The sequence below is a fragment of the Phallusia mammillata genome, chromosome 3, assembly GCF_965637545.1.
Source record: "Phallusia mammillata chromosome 3, kaPhaMamm4.hap1.1, whole genome shotgun sequence".
In the NCBI taxonomy this organism is placed as follows: Eukaryota; Metazoa; Chordata; class Ascidiacea; order Phlebobranchia; family Ascidiidae; genus Phallusia; species Phallusia mammillata.
In genome coordinates this window covers 16,429,764-16,445,510 of record NC_137254.1, presented here as the reverse complement: position 1 = coordinate 16,445,510, position 15,747 = coordinate 16,429,764, and the positions used below count along the sequence as shown (strand labels likewise).

The following is a 15,747-nucleotide window of genomic DNA, read 5'->3' as shown; positions in this document are numbered from 1 at the left end:
AAATAACTTCAACGTAGCGTTATTTTCAGCAACAGTTTTGTTTATATCAGATTTATAAAAGTTCTTAGCTATACTTTGCACTGTAGACGAAGCAGGTAGTTGTTCACTGAACATATTGTAATGATAATAAACGCAACGAAACACAACATATATACACTTTCGTTAGTACCGGTACCACATCATCGGTACTGATTTCAAGTGGTACCGGTACTAACGTGGATTGCACAATATGACTTTGGCTGACATGGTATATGGTATTGTGATATAATTGTCGGTCTTTGTTGCGTATATTTCAGCTCCTGCCGCCTCCTTGTTGTACGCTACTGCACACAGATTCTTTTTGATTGATTCCTCGTATATGTGCATCTGAGTATGCATTAGTTTCCCCGATGGTGGTTTCCCTTGTGTGACATCATACCACGGTGTTTCATCCATTGTTGTTGCCGTGTCATTTGTTGATGTAGAACTTGCAATGCATGTAGTATGCGTGTCCCTTTGGAGGAACTTAATTTTTATCACCGTGTGGTCATCACCCAGCTGGTATCTTGTCATGTTCGGAAACGATTGAAGCGGAAACTCTGTACTGTCACTATCGAACACGTGAGTTGCCACTTGTCCAAAGTCGAATTTGTTGTCGTACACCATGCTATCAGTGTCCCACGCCACGTCCATGTACACCATTGGTAATGTCCTCCCACTATCTTCCTGCCTGTTGAGGCATGCTGCTGGCCACAGTACAATGTTCCAGTCGGCACACTTAAACATCTCGTACTGCGACCCCATTCCCGTTGCTATTATTTCATTTAGACTGTTGTATGACGTCAGTCCTTGAGGTCCAAAGACTTTCCATCTTCTTGCTGCTACTGATCCTCTGTCCCTCCCTAGGCATAGCTGCCTTGATATGACGTCACTGTGGACTATTGATTGGTTTGCTATCGCCGGGTAAGAAACGCCTTCACTCGACGTCGTAGACTGCCAGTTGTACCACGGTGCCCAGTTTGTCTCCGGTGCTCCCTTGTAAAACCAGATGAATCCCTTGGTAACCATGGTGTAGGTACAGGTAGGACTAGTTGGGTGCATTCTGGGTATGGCCATGGTACGGGTTCCAGACCTTCCCCCGCCTGAGTTCCCCGCGACACTTTGTCCGAGCCTTGCTTGTTTGGCAGGAGGGCCTCCTCCTCCTCCTTCATCGTCGTACATACTGTCCCCATCATTGAGTTCCATGTCGTCTAATTGACTTGTCGGTGGTGACGTTGCTGAAAAACCTCTTTTCCTCATAGCTCCGTCTGCTGGTATGTTGGTGGAGGTGTTTGGTTCTCCTGCAGCAGCCTTCTTAAGTTGTCTGTTGCGATTGATCTTCTTAAGCCTTGCCCAATCCTTTTTTTGATTGGGCATCTGAGGTAATACCGCCTTTTTAAGTAAAAATATATTGCGCACAGTTGCAGCAGCAGGGCCAGTATGATGAGAAATATCTCGCAGTAAATCGTCGTCTGCAGTATTGTATTGCCAGTATGCACTGTTTCCAAGCTTCCCGTATTGTTTGTCGTGTTCTCTACACTTTGCATCTAGTTCATCTGACCAGATTGTCGTCCATAGTGCCAAGTGGCGGACAAATACATTTTCGAGCGTGGCACGATCCCGACGTCGGACCATCTGCAAAAACACTCCCTGTACAAGAGTTTGTTCGCCAAATAATATACAGGTGTTTTAGGTCTTACTTGGTCTGTAGATCAACGCCTCTAAAAATCCTTGTTCCCGTGTTGGGCGCGCTTGTGCATTGGACCCGCGTTTACGACGTGCCGCCAAAGTTATACCAATGGCTACAAAGCGCCCGACTCCACCAATCACGTTGGGCCTGGACAGGAGATTCTGCGTGCAAATCTAACGAAGGTGTTTACAATAAAAGCTTTTATCTACTGAATAAGCTTACTTCGCGAGGAAAATTGCACCAATCAACACAAATGGCCTTTGATATTGATGCCTTTGCCATTATTACGTCTTGAGAGACGACATCTAATGTCCCAAAATACATTAGTGTCACAAGTTGACGCAGGTCGAGATGGCTTTTCTCCAAAAATGATCCTTTCCGGATCGAAACTATTTTTCTGCATGCCTGTTAAACACAAACGAATAAATCCCAAAAAAAAACTTTTAAAACTATATATATCATGCCAAAAGCAATCGGACAACTATCGACCTTGGCCGACGCCCAAACCTTTTTCTTCCATAACTGAACTACATTTTGGGCAAGTTTGCTGCCGAGAAAGCAAACCATGCGCTCGTAAAAAAAACGATGGATTTACCCAAATCCTGCGAAACTCGTATCCCCGCCAGTTTCCTTACGTTTATTTGATTAGCCGCCATTATACAAAAAGATGGAGAGGAAGGATAGGCCTTTCCAACAATGTCTCGGTCGCCCTTCTGCGATCTCAACTTTGGCTGTAGCAAAGTCGAGAATTTGTGGTCATGAAAGTATACCAGGTCCCGACATAGGCTTTTCCGTACTTAACTTAGTTCTAACTCTAACACTACCTAAGTCAGCATACGCAGCTGATCGGCGAGCGAGAGGTGTTTTGCGGAAGCGAGTAGCAGCCATTGAATAACATACTTAACGTGACCCGGTTGACGTAGTTTTTTACATGACGTCACACATCAATTTTCAGTTTTCTGCGATGGTTATTTCATAAAGTAGGAAATGTTTGTCAGGCGATAGGGAAAATATGTGACGTCATTATGTGCGTGACGTATCCGTACTATGACCTATGTTGATCATATATGTAAAGGTCATTGGTGTATGTGCAGGTATGACGTGTGGTCATGAAAGTATACCAAACCCCAGCCGTTGTATACGGACAGGTTTAAAACAAAGTATGTGGCAATTAAAGATAGCAAATAAAGGTAAGGTCGAGATGCATCAAACCTCACATTTATAAAAGAAACTTTGTCAAACATTACAGTAGTTTGGGATTGTCCATCGAAGCAGTTTACACACACCAGGTAGAGTTGATTACATGCGTTTGATAAAATTTGGCCATCGCTACAAATATTAAATACATACTCGGAAGCCCACAGCATTACCCCAAAAATCAGTGAGAGCAGTAAAAATTTGCTTAAGTTCTTCCATTCTAAATTGTGCAACACTCAGCTTCATAAAGGCATTCCACCTCATCTTCGCTGTAAAGTTCTTCTGCCAATAGCTTTTTGATAAGGGCTAAATTCTCAATGCACTGCTAAATAATAATTTTGGAAAGAAAAATGTACTAAATTTAATTTATGAAAGAAAAAATAACTTTTGGTGTTTGTACAAATGTACAATGCCGCACTTACCACAAATGTACAAATTGCCTCACTTATCTGGAGTGTACATCATAAATTGTGCCATCACATTCATAAGAGAAATAAACTTTAGTCGCTTCTCTTTGACTTCAGAAGACTCATGAGCATTGCATGACCTTTTGGTCTCGTTTTGTTTTTTTTCGCCCAACCGTCTATGTTGAAGGGATGGAATCCTACAAACTACCAGGAACACTTGTAAAGTCCTGCAACATCATCGCGTTAGGTTTTTAAATGACCAATGTATGGTAAAATTTACTTACATACTTTTGCTGAAACCGTTGTTTTCTTTTATTTCTTGGTAAAATGGGTCATTTGAAAATTCCACACATGTACATGTAACTCTCTTCGTTGGTGCCATATGTTTTACAAAGAGATAATTCGATTGTGACGTTACACTTAATTTCTGGAAATAAACCGCTTGTGCCCTGAAAATATATCTATGACGTAATAACCGACGTATAAGAAGTTCCTTTACCAAATAGCCTGAGTGAAAGGCTGTCATAAATAACTTTTTCAATGTCTGACAAACATACTGTTTGGATCAAGTTTAAAATTTTGGCTGAAGTGTAAAACTGTTTTTGGTAAAACGTGAATTAATTAAATTATCAACATTTTGGCTCATGTCGACTTTAAATTATGTCTCCTATTGTAATCACCATTTTGGCTCATGTTGAAATTGACATTTGGGCTTGATCTTTACAACAAAGTATGGCGCATTTTGAGATAAACATTTTAGCTTACTTTGACATCAATATTTGGCTCAGGTTGAGTCTTCTATTGGCTAAACATAGCTGACTTTGTTTAACAACGAGTCAGCATTGACTCAAATATATGCTTTACAAAATTTTTGGCTAAAAATGAGCCAAAACCATTTTTGAAAATCATAACATTTTCAGTCAACAAACTTTTAGTGTGCAAGTAGAAACATGGCTCATTACAAGCCGATACTGGATTGATATAAGCCATGTTCAAAAGATTTTCAAAATGGCTCATTCCAGTGTAGGATTTGCTCTCTGTAAAAAGTTCATGCTGATATTGTGCCCTGTACCACTTAGAAATCGTTTCATGTATGACAATGCTTTGATGAAGTGGATTTACTTCCCTGTCTCAGAGTCGAAGGTTACCCCTAATCTTTGCAACTTGCTGTATTATTCCTTTGTGTGTATAAACTGAAAAATAGATTGTCTATTCAGAAATATCCCAAGTCCAAATGTATACCACAAGTGGTACTTTTTTTCCTCACTTAAAACAAGCTTTGCATGTTTCCACAAACAGTAAATTAGATTTATTTGTTTTAGTTACTGTATTTTAAACATATATTGCAGATCCAAATTTTTCTGTTTGGCTCACCTAACCTAACAGCCTCAAGATGTTCACATTCTAGACAGGTTGACTGTGCCTGCTGACTTTCTTAAGTCAATGCAGGTTGGATTGCTGCAAAAAGGATCAAACTTTTTTCAATGCTCTTTTAGACATAGAGCTACAAGCCTACTTTTTGTTTTCGCAAATGCAAAATTCCATTTTCGTTGTCCACACAAATACTGGGATGTTGTATTTTGGTAGTATCATGATGAACCCCACATAACTTTTTGGGCAATTTTGACATGTACATTTCTCCTTTTCTTCTAATGATTTTGTTTTTCCAACAATTTACAGTACATGCACACATTTTTTGTGATAAAATGTAACCATCTTTTTGAAGTTGATCAAGCGAATACGAACAAATACGGTATTTAGATTTACTGGATTTAGATGTGAAAAAAACAAAAATGGACTGACTATGTTGTTGGTTTTCCAAATGCATTAAAAAATATTTTGTCATTAAATGCTTACCTTTGGACTCTTGAGATGATATGGATTATCACTATCAGTCCATTGAAGTAACACTCGCTCCCAGCATCCAAAATTTGCTTTTGATTTAGTCCACACTACTCTTTCTTCATTTAACATTACACTCAGAATGCCAATAGGTGTGACATGTATCAACGAGTTAAAAAGGAAATCTTGATTGAGCTGTACACGTTTTCGTTTAAGAATCTAAAATATACCAGACGCGGTTGACGGTGGCGGCTGGCGATTAGCGGCGGCAACGGTTGATCGCGTTTTTTCCGCGCAACGTCTGACGCAAAAACGGCGTTCACACTAGCTGTGCCAAGGCGGCGACGAAGTGTTTTTGTCTTGCAAACACAGCGGGATAGGAAATCGATCTTGTACCGAACAAAGGCTTTGCCAGAGTCAAAAGGGCACGAAAAGTAATGGCTCATAACTTATGTGTCCATCGTTATTTGCGCTGTTGGACGCTTATAGCCAAACAAAGTGGGTCAGTGTGCTTGACAGACAGACAGTGTTCTTGACAGAAGGAGTATATTAAACTCCACCCCAGTAAAGAATCAAATAATCATGCATGTTTATTTATGTATTAAGACAAATATCTCAGGAATATGGACAATTTGTTATTAAACCCCAGTAAAGAATAAAATAATCATGAATGTTTTTTATTTATTAAGACAAATATCTCAACAATATGAACAATTTAGACCTACTTTTGCTACTGCTTTTGAATCAGCAAATGATACTGCTGGTTGTAATGTGGATGAGGATCCGTCGCCGAAGAAGGTAATAAAGTTTGCCATTTAATGCCCCCAAACTAACATGTTATTTGCATGACATAAGTGTACCTTGTGCAGGGAATGGGTTCGGCCTATATTTCAAGACCGAGAAATATTGGGAGACTTTAACTTGGTTGATATACATGCAGATGAGGAGAGTTTTCACAAATACTTTCGCATGAATGTAGCAACTTTTTATGAGTTGCTACACAAAGTGGAACATTTAATATCAAAGAAGGACACGCATTTCCGGAAAGGCATTTCACCAGCACAACGTCTTGCAATTACCTTGAGGTATATGGCACATACTTATAAACGTAAACATATATTGTGAAATAGGTATCTTGCTACTGGTGATTCTCAGTCCACCATTTCTTTAAGTTTCCGGGCCGGGCACTCAACAGTCAACAACATTATTTTGGAGACCTGTGAAGCACTTAGGGATGTGTTGATGCCGGAGGTTCTCAAACCACCATCAACTGAGCAAGAGTGGAAAAATTTTAAGAAGAATTTAATGAAAATGGAAAAAAAGAGTGGAAAAAATTCTCAAGAATTTAATGAAATGTGGGACTTTCCGATATGCTTAGGTGCAATTTGTAATGTATATTGCGCCACCTTGTGACGCATTAAGTATATTGCCCCGCCTTGTGACGACCTTGCCGCATGCCCATATAAAAGCGTGAGTTTAACCTTTACGGTCATTCGAAGTGTCTTGTAGCTGTGGGCTTGTTGTGTCGCTGTTTCATTCAATACACAATTGATGGCAAACGTGTTGTCATTCAAGCACCTGCAGGTGCCGGATCTGAGTTCTTTAACTATAAAGGCTCACATAGCATTGTTTTGCTTGCAGTATGTGATGCACAATATTGCTTTACTATGATTGATATTGGTGATTTAGGAAGACATAGTGATGGTGGGGTGTTTGCCAATTCACAATTTGATAAAAGATTTACGAGTGGGGATTTAAACATGTACAGTCAGGCATGTTTGCCCAACACCAGTGTATGTGTACCATATTGTATTGTCGGTGATGCTGCCTTTCCACTGCGCCAAAACTTAATGCGACCGTATCCTGGAAAAAATTTGCCTGCTGACAAAAGTATTTGTAATTACAGACTTTATCGGGCTATACGTGTTATTAAAAACACTTTTGGCATTTACAAAAGCTGCATGTTGTTTGCACATTTTTTTTGCAGATCAAAAGCAGACAAAATGTTCGTAATGCATATTGTTACATCTTCATTTGTTGATAGGGAAGATCGAATGGGTAATGTGGTTTTGGGGGAGTGGAGATCAGAAATGCACAGCTATTTAAATTTCCAATCTCTTGGTAGAATGGGAACAAATATATGTACCAGAGGTGCTGCTTTTATCCGTGACCAATACAAGGACTATTTTAATTCTGACAATGGTGCACTGCCATGGCAAAATGCTGTTATCCACAGAATGTAAATGATGCATTAGGTTTGTGTTTTATATTTTTCTTGTTCTGCCTTCCTTACCTTTGCTACATATGAACCTAGTTATTTTCATTCACTGTTTTGTTTTTGAAAACAAACAAAGCTTTTGCACATTTTCGTGTTTGAAAAGCCAGAAACAGCAAAAACATTGGCTAATAATACAGAACAAAAAATGTAATGAGGTAACAGAACACCATGAGTACACACAATTAACACTCGGAATATAAAAAAAGTACAAACGAGCATATAAAAATTGAAGACACTATACATTGCACAAAAAAATTTGGACACATGATACAGAAGAGAAAATACAAAGAGGTAACACAACACCAGGAGTATATGAAATTGAAAACAACTAGACTGTAGAAAAGTGCAAAAGACACTATACATTAAACAAAAAATTGCTTCTTACTGCGAACTTAATCGTTGTGTTCGCAGATGTTCAGAAATGAAGGCAATTAAAGCATAAGCTTGATGCCACGAATTGTCCAAAGTTGGTGAACTTATCATTTTGTTGCCCTGTATTTGCTGCTTTGATTTCTCTTCTGATTTCTCCTTCTGCGGCAAAGCATGTTGTAAACGTTTTCCTGAAACAACATAAAACATGTTACGAAAAGCATGTACTTTTTTTTACATACACCTACATCCATTTCCGCTTGATCAGAACGTTTCCTTTTTTTGGATGGTTTTGATGTGAACAGCATTGATGCACTTGATGGAGTGGCTGAACCGGACCCCTCATCCAACACCTCAAGTGTTATCACTTCTGCAAAATATAACCGAAGTATGACATCGGTTGTAAAGGCCCAGTTTCTGCTTCTTTGAACTGTGGTGTTTACGAAGTCGCTTAATTCTTCGGAACAATTCTCTGTCACACTTCCCAGCGGGCACTAACACGTTTTTTCGACGTATATTTTATGGTCGAGACGTGTGATTTTTCAACGTTGAAATTAGATGCGTTATTTGGTGTAGAATGCAAACTTGCATCTACGTCTTTTTCGCGTACATTTATCAACGTATAATAAACGTGATGAAATAGACGTCGCAATAACGTTGATTTTTGGTGTAGAATGCAAACTTGCATCTACGTATTTTTCGCGTACATTTATCAACGTATATTAAACGTGATGAAATAGACGTCGCAATAACGTTGATTTTTGGTGTTGAACACAAACACAATTCTACGTCTTTTTCGCGTACATTATCAACGTATATTAAACGTCCGTAAATAGACGTTGCCCTAAGGTTGATTTTTGGTGTAGAATGCAAACATGCATCTACGTCTATTAAGTGTATGTTATCAACGTATATTAGATGTCATGGAAAAGACGTCGTAATAACCTTTCTATTCGGTGTAAATTGCGATCATTGAAACGTCGTATTAACTTTCATTTTGGTGTAGCAGGCGGACACTGGTCTACGTCTTTGCATGCACCTCAATAGTAGCTATTACTAAAGCATCTGCAAAACAAAGCACTTTAGTTCGTGGAGACACGATTTAATAAAAAGAACATTATGATTTAATAAAAAGAACATTCATTGGCATGCTATGCAGAGGAAAATGAGGAATTGAATGAATCCTCTGCAGAATCACTCTTGCCTCCTTTACGTGCAGGGGCGTGCTTCAAATATGCTGCAGCTCTGCGTGTAAATTCTGCTTCACTGAGATCTTGATGGTTGCAGCGTATGCTTTCTTTGAAAAAAAAAACACAAAAAACAGTTTTGTGCCGAAAACCATATTAAACAATATTTTGTTTAAAACTGCATTGTACTGCTTACCTAAAATTATTGCAAAAAATGGAGAGTCTGCCAAAGCAAACTTTCCATGGTTTCCCCGTAAATTCATTTTTGCCATGAGACTATTTGAAAACAATCTGAAAACACAAAACAAATTTGTTGACATAGATAAATGACATGATACAATTTCTAATTTACTTACGATTTGATTGTTTTGTTGACAGCCTCACGTTTTGTGTATCCACCAATTAACTTCAACTGTGAAACCTGAAATTGTAAATATACCTTGACAAAACCATCACCATTTTAAATATTACCAACAAACTCACTGACATTAACTATTTTTTTTCAGCATTAGTTTTTAATGTTACAAGATTTGAAGCTAAACGAGAAGATACTGTAAATATGCTGCTCTTAAACTAAATTCCTGTTGTGTATCATACCAATTCTTTTCTCTGCTCTGGATCTTCTATTTTGCCTGCAAGCGTATAAACTTCATCTAAAGTGTGCATCTGCTGTGGTTTGTGTATGACATGCTCTGCACATGATGATGCTTTAGAATTACTTGTGATACTTTCCTTTATATCGAGCAACATGCTGAACACTCTCTTCTGAAATCCTATATATGTAAAGTTAAGAGGAGCACACAATGACATGTGCACACTACATGCTTGGATATACATCAAATTTTAAAGGTTTCAATCCTAACATGAATAAACTAGGTAAGTGCGACTTACGTTCCTTGGACATGCCCTCTTCCTATTGCGCTGCTCTGGCAGATGAATATCTAAATACAACACAATGACTTAAACTCTAAGAAAATATGGGCAACCTATATTATTGTTGTGCATAACATTTTGCTTCAGACATTCTGATAATTAAATTATTGCATTCTTTATGGCAATAACAGAAAAAAGGAAGCAACTTCGAGTTGGTTTTAATCACCTTTTTCGACTTGTTTATCACCTTCATCTTTCTCAATTAGTTCTTCCGTGTCTGAGTTACTGTCACCTGAGCAAATTTATATTCAGGTAATACACTACAAATCATAATGCATAAAATATACATGGCACAAAGTCTTCAAAAGTTTTCTTGGTTCTATTTCTTTTCGGTTCTGGGTCCGAATATTCTTTCATCGTGGTTGTATAATCGTATCTTTCACACTCCTTGATGCTATCTAACAAAGATGTTAAATTTCAAAACATGCTAATTTCTATTTACAGGGTTCAAACAAAATGTCTGCTTAAAACTTTAAACAAACACAAATTAAATTTATAAAACAAGCAGGGGAAAAAACTTGCTAATAATATCCTCTTTGTGTTAACAAATGGTCATTTGCAACACATGCCATGGTTAAAGTAAAGACACCACTCCTTTCTATGATATGGTTATTATGGTGATTCCCATTAAAATTAGACTACTTTTACATTTTTATTATACAAAGTAAAATATGCCCCTATTTGGCAACTTTAAGTTACACTGGGGAACTTTTTCTAGAATGGAAAAAATAGTGCCAGAGATGAGACAAGTAGGATAAATTAAAATAACAAATTATGTTTTAATGTGCCAATACCTGATGAAAACTTTACTTTTATGACTAGAAACTTCTGCCAATGCAGTCCAGGTATTGCCTGCTGTTTCCTTAATTTTTCAGCATTTTGACCTTTTGGTGGCCAGTGAAGGACACCTTCTTCCTCCACATCTCCTTCTTTCCATACAGCTAATTTCCATGCTGACATACTTTACTTGCTGCTATGACTAAAAAAACATTTGTAATATTAAATGGATGTAATTTTACATTTTACCATTGGCAAAAAAACGAAACCCCCTTGAGACAGAAATACATATCATTTTATGACGTAAAACACTGTCAACAACTTGTTTTTGACAAATGGGAGCAATAGATTTTGCAAAATATATGTCTAATTTCATTGAACAACATGGGTTTTGAAACCAACTTTTAAGTTTGCTTGTTGGAATGACATCACAAATAAACCTATCACAGCATTTCTGTTTCAAAAACACAACTTCTTTCGATTTTGGCAACAGAAAACAATTATCCCTTGTATCTGTAGAAGCATGGAGAAGCTCTGTGTCTGGCTTTGCAGAACAAAATCATCCAATCGTTTGGCAATCTGAACAACTGGATTATGTGAATTTCTAACCATATGTTTTACAACACGTAAATAATTCTCAAATGGAAATGCAGATATATTGTGTAAAGACTGTCCAAAATGTTTTACATCAACAGCTAAATGTTTTATGCAATGAACATTGTAGACAACAAATGTTTCACCATAAATGTTTGTTGCATTATTTGCAAACATACAACACAGGCTTTTTGCAAATGGAAGATTTTTTATTCTGTTAACATCTTCATTCAATAACAGTCCAACAGCAACAGAAATTGTCACAAAATTTAGAAACACTTTACGTTCCAGTACATTTTTTAATATTGCTGGTCCAGTATAAAGTAAAAAAGTACGAAACTCTGTAGCTTTCCATCGATCAACCTCAAGTAATGATCTGGGTTGTCTTGAAAAATCGCGAGGCAACTTTCCATTTAACATGCATAATTGCTCTGAAATTTGGCTAAGTTGATTTGCAGATAGCCTACAGCAGCGCAGACCCTTTCTCCAAAACAAAATCATTCTTCTAACCAAACCCAAACATATAAGGTGCATGTAATCTAATGCAAACTCTGTGACACATCCAATTCCACTGGCAATCAGTGGAGTTAAGCTTTTTTGGTGGTTAAGGTAGACAAACTTATTAAATAGGTCATTTGTACGTTTTTGTGGTTCCTCTTCAGCACAGGAGTATACAACCCTTGACTTCCAAGTCCCTTTAATAGTGCATCTTTCACATGCATAATATGAATTGTGGCTTTTAATGCATTTAAGAAAAGCACGTGCTGGTACATCACAAATAAATGCATGGATTTTGACTTTAATGACCTTATTGTGACAGTAGACCCCATTATTTTGCAGTTCATCATACTCCATGCGATGTTCTTTAATTCTATGAAACGAACAAACTTTCACGGCATTTTCCTATAAAAGAGCGCCAGGAACACATCAAAAGAACTAACGTTGTTTACCGGTTGGTTTGCAACTGCGGCGCTTCATACATTGGGGAAACGCGGCGAAATCTCGCTGTAAGAATTAAAGAACATCGCATGAACCAAAAATCAGAAGTGTGCCGGAACATTTTATCGAATCCGACACATAAAGTTAATTTTGCCGAGCCGGAGATTTTGGACGCAAACCAACACCGCGTGAGACTGTTGTTTCTCGAATCGCTTTTTATTCAAAGGCATGAACCCGAGCTCAACATCGACACAGTTTCCATGCCCTTGCGTCTGTTCAACACCTGACCCATATCTCCGGTTTTTATCTTTTCGTCTACGCCACCGTTCTAAACGTCGTTCCCTGTTATCGTCTGTGACGTCACTTCACACATCTGGCTTCCCTTTCTTTTCTTTGTTTTCCTTAGTGCTTTATATACCGTGTTCCACAGCTTGATTGAAAACATGTACTGATGATGGCAACAGAGATTGTCGAAACGTCTACACGATGTATTCTATATACACCACTACCTTGGCAGTAATGTTTATGATTAAACTACTTTTCAAGTCCGTGCATGTGTTCCTAACCCAAATTCTCTTAATACTACCAACAGATCACCTAATCCAGTTGTAGTTATTTGATGAGTAACAGCCCAAGAAGCTAATTTTGGCCCAATTTTACTGCAAGATTCAGTTTGAACATTTAAACAACTTACAGCATGTTCATCACAATCGTCTGATTCCTCTGACACACTGAGACTACTTGCACTTGCCCAATCAAATGTTGATGCTGACTCCCCAGTGTCCGAATGGAAATCATCTAATTCAACTATTGCCTTCTGTCGTTTTGCTGGACTAACATAGCTCTCCGTTGACTATTCACTCGAAAGTAAAAGGTCATCCATAACTTTCTGTTTATGTCGCCATCTTCTGTGGTATGCCATTTCTTAACGAATTCACTTGCGCAGCACGAGGTACGAAACAAATTTGTCCTAGATTGCGTTAAATAAAATAATATTGCACAAACAGAGTTACAGAACAATAAAACAGCAATCAAACACCCAATAATACATTAATTAACCCGATTCACTAAGATACATTACTTAAAATACCGACGTTTCTACGCTTGACTTCACAACTATTTCGCAATATTACGGTTGAATTATTTAAATTATGATGAGGGCAGCGATTGTCTGATATCATGATTTGTTGACAAACCAGCCACGCGCTAATATACTATTTTTTTGAAGAAATTAGAGTTAAGTTTTTAATTTTTCATCATATTTTTTTCATTTTTAAATGTTCTTGTACGTTTGAGTTAGAACGTACGTAATCTATATTATTACATGCCAACTTTAATTCTCCGACTGTTTTGAGCTCTATTTTATGTCATAAAATGTAGTGAAACTTTATTTCAATGTCCAGTTTTTCTACTTTAATTTATCGTTATTCAGACGTTGAAGTAACGACAGACGTTGAAGTAAAGCCTTTAATTCTGCGTCCAGTTTTTTACTTTAATTCAACGTTATTTAGACGTTGAAGTAAAGACTTTATTTTCACGTCTAATTTTTTACTTCATTTCAACGTTATTTAAACGTTGAAGTAAAGACTTTAATTCTACGTCTGGTTTTTTACTTCAATTCAACGGTATTTAGACGTTGAAGTAAAGACTTTATTTTCACGTCTAATTTTTTATTTTTTTTCAACGTTATTTAGACGTTGAAGTAAAGACTCTAATTCTACGTCCAGCTTTTTACTTCAATTCAACGTTATCTAGTCGTTGAAGTAAAGACTACAATTCTACGTCTAATGTTTTGCTTTAATTTAACGTTATTTAGACGTTGAAGTAAAGACTTTATTTTCACGTCTAATTTTTTACTTCATTTCAACGTTATTTAAACGTTGAAGTAAAGACTTTAATTCTACGTCTGTTTTTTTACTTCATTTCAACGTTATTTAAACGTTGAAGTAAAGACTTTAATTCTACGTCTGGTTTTTTACTTCATTTCAACGGTATTTAGACGTTGAAGTAAAGACTTTATTTTCACGTCTAATTTTTTATTTTTTTTCAACGTTATTTAGACGTTGAAGCAAAGACTTTAATTCTACGTCTAGTTTTTTACTTCATTTCAACGGTATTTAGACGTTGAAGTAAAGACTTTATTTTCACGTCTAATTTTTTATTTTTTTTCAACGTTATTTAGACGTTGAAGCAAAGACTTTAATTCTACGTCTGGTTTTTTACTTCATTTCAATGTTATTTAAACGTTGAAGTAAAGACTTTAATTCTACGTCCAGCTTTTTACATCAATTCAACGTTCTTTAGTCGTTGAAGTAAAGACTTTAATTCTACGTCCAGCTTTTTACTTCATTTCAACGTTATTTAGACGTTGAAGTAAAGACTTTAATTCTACGTCCAGCTTTTTACTTCAATTCAACGTTATTTAGTCGTTGAAGTAAAGACTTTAATTCTACGTCTAGCTTTTTACTTCAATTCAACGTTATTTAGTCGTTGAAGTAAAGACTTTAATTCTACGTCCAGCTTTTTACATCAATTCAACGTTCTTTAGTCGTTGAAGTAAAGACTTTAATTCTACGTCCAGCTTTTTACATCAATTCAACGTGATTTAGACGTTGAAGTAAAGACTTTAATTCTACGTCCAGCTTTTTACATCAATTCAACGTTATTTAGTCGTTGAAGTAAAGACTTTAATTCTACGTCTAGCTTTTTACTTTAATTCAACGTTATTTAGACGTTGAAGTAAAGACTTTAATTCTACGTCCAGCTTTTTACTTTAATTCAACGTTAATTGCACGTTAAAGTAATGACCTAAATTCAACGTTAGGTAATCGACGTCCATACGACGTTTAAAAAACGTTAATGAAATGTACGTTGGGATTTAAACCATTTCTCAACGTTTTTTTCCCGTCGAAATATGGAACATTTTGATAGATGACGTTGATTTGACGTCTCGACCTAAAATCAACTAAAAAACATACGTGAAAAAGACGTCGAGTGCCTGCTGGGTTTTCTCTGATTGTTCCGGCGATAACAATGGTGCGAACCAGTCTTGCGAATTGGGATTCAGATTCATTGTTACTTGCAAATAATGATAAATAACGATAAACGTCAGAAATTGTACCTCTATAATAAATCATACCTGAAAAACACAAGTAGTAATTAATATGCTGCTTGTAAATGTTGTAGTAGTACATGGCAATGCATAACATAATTAAGTTGGACAGTAAAACCTTCTGGTATGGCATCAGGAGCGAAACCATAGTTATGAGTATTCACGTACACTCTACACACTTTTCTAGATACACCACCATTAGCTATATCTCGTGAATCAAACCACGTTTCATAAGGAGTAGTAGTCCTGATGTGAGACGCAGTAGTAGCACTTTCTAAGGTTCTTCTAACAACTGGTTCGAATGGTATGACAAATTTATCGCGACCAGCGTTCATTTCCGTATATTTAGAGAAAAATAACATGTCATCATCTGTTGAGGGATTGTCTTCGCCAATATGAAATAT

General features: G+C 36.9%; 4 protein-coding genes and 1 pseudogene across 7 annotated transcripts; 2 read left to right on the top strand and 3 right to left on the bottom strand.

Moving 5' to 3' along the window:
• Positions 1–139: 139 nt before the first annotated feature.
• LOC145218770 (uncharacterized) lies at positions 140–3,750 on the bottom strand. 2 transcript variants are annotated; one of them, XM_080086171.1, is made up of 3 exons: positions 3,597–3,750; positions 1,719–3,539; positions 140–1,653 (listed from the first exon to the last, which is right to left on the bottom strand). In XM_080086171.1, the coding sequence occupies exon 3, from the start codon at positions 1,651–1,653 to the stop codon at positions 211–213; it is 1,443 nt and encodes a 480-aa protein (XP_079942297.1). In that variant the 5' UTR covers positions 1,719–3,539; positions 3,597–3,750; the 3' UTR covers positions 140–210. The 2 variants fall into 2 exon arrangements, with proteins under 2 accessions (XP_079942297.1, XP_079942296.1); XM_080086170.1 differs by having other exon boundaries at positions 1,719–3,750.
• On the top strand, positions 3,749–6,713 carry LOC145218771 (uncharacterized). 3 transcript variants are annotated; one of them, XM_080086173.1, is made up of 4 exons: positions 3,749–5,952; positions 6,024–6,239; positions 6,327–6,366; positions 6,400–6,713. In XM_080086173.1, exons 1-4 carry the CDS (start codon positions 5,861–5,863, stop codon positions 6,565–6,567), a joined length of 516 nt encoding a protein of 171 aa, XP_079942299.1. In that variant the 5' UTR covers positions 3,749–5,860; the 3' UTR covers positions 6,568–6,713. The 3 variants fall into 3 exon arrangements, 2 of the variants coding, with proteins under 2 accessions (XP_079942299.1, XP_079942298.1); XM_080086172.1 differs by having other exon boundaries at positions 6,285–6,366; XR_013857731.1 differs by lacking the exon at positions 6,400–6,713 and having other exon boundaries at positions 6,095–6,393.
• On the top strand, positions 6,624–7,518 carry LOC145219697 (uncharacterized; annotated as a pseudogene).
• A 119-nt stretch (positions 7,519–7,637) lies between these two features.
• Positions 7,638–8,392, bottom strand: LOC145219696 (uncharacterized). The gene is made up of 3 exons (XM_080087022.1): positions 8,387–8,392; positions 8,050–8,295; positions 7,638–7,992 (listed from the first exon to the last, which is right to left on the bottom strand). The coding sequence occupies exons 1-3, from the start codon at positions 8,390–8,392 to the stop codon at positions 7,912–7,914; spliced, it is 333 nt and encodes a 110-aa protein (XP_079943148.1). The 3' UTR covers positions 7,638–7,911.
• Positions 8,393–8,949: 557 nt separating this feature from the next.
• Positions 8,950–13,316, bottom strand: LOC145220077 (uncharacterized). The gene is made up of 8 exons (XM_080087372.1): positions 12,926–13,316; positions 10,716–10,900; positions 10,209–10,319; positions 10,088–10,153; positions 9,880–9,929; positions 9,345–9,409; positions 9,185–9,279; positions 8,950–9,098 (listed from the first exon to the last, which is right to left on the bottom strand). The coding sequence occupies exons 2-8, from the start codon at positions 10,879–10,881 to the stop codon at positions 8,953–8,955; spliced, it is 699 nt and encodes a 232-aa protein (XP_079943498.1). The 5' UTR covers positions 10,882–10,900; positions 12,926–13,316; the 3' UTR covers positions 8,950–8,952.
• Positions 13,317–15,747: the final 2,431 nt, after the last annotated feature.

What these genes read in the sequence shown, in the direction of transcription:
- LOC145218771 (XM_080086172.1), top strand. Translation starts at nt 5,861, where the DNA reads ATGAACAATTTAGACCTACTTTTGCTACTGCTTTTGAATCAGCAAATG. An exon ending in AGGATCCGTCGCCGAAGAAG is followed by an intron (nt 5,953 to 6,023) that starts GTAATAAAGTTT and finishes TACCTTGTGCAG; the next exon opens with GGAATGGGTTCGGCCTATAT. An exon ending in CAGTCAACAACATTATTTTG is followed by an intron (nt 6,367 to 6,399) that starts GAGACCTGTGAA and finishes GATGTGTTGATG; the next exon opens with CCGGAGGTTCTCAAACCACC.
- LOC145219696 (XM_080087022.1), bottom strand. An exon ending in CTGATCAAGCGGAAATGGAT is followed by an intron (nt 7,993 to 8,049) that starts GTAGGTGTATGT and finishes ATGTTGTTTCAG; the next exon opens with GAAAACGTTTACAACATGCT.
- LOC145218770 (XM_080086170.1), bottom strand. Translation starts at nt 1,653, where the DNA reads ATGGTCCGACGTCGGGATCGTGCCACGCTCGAAAATGTATTTGTCCGC.
- LOC145220077 (XM_080087372.1), bottom strand. Translation starts at nt 10,881, where the DNA reads ATGTCAGCATGGAAATTAGCTGTATGGAAAGAAGGAGATGTGGAGGAA. An exon ending in AAAAGTAAAGTTTTCATCAG is followed by an intron (nt 10,320 to 10,715) that starts GTATTGGCACAT and finishes CATCTTTGTTAG; the next exon opens with ATAGCATCAAGGAGTGTGAA. An exon ending in ATTTTTTGCAATAATTTTAG is followed by an intron (nt 9,099 to 9,184) that starts GTAAGCAGTACA and finishes TTTTTTTCAAAG; the next exon opens with AAAGCATACGCTGCAACCAT.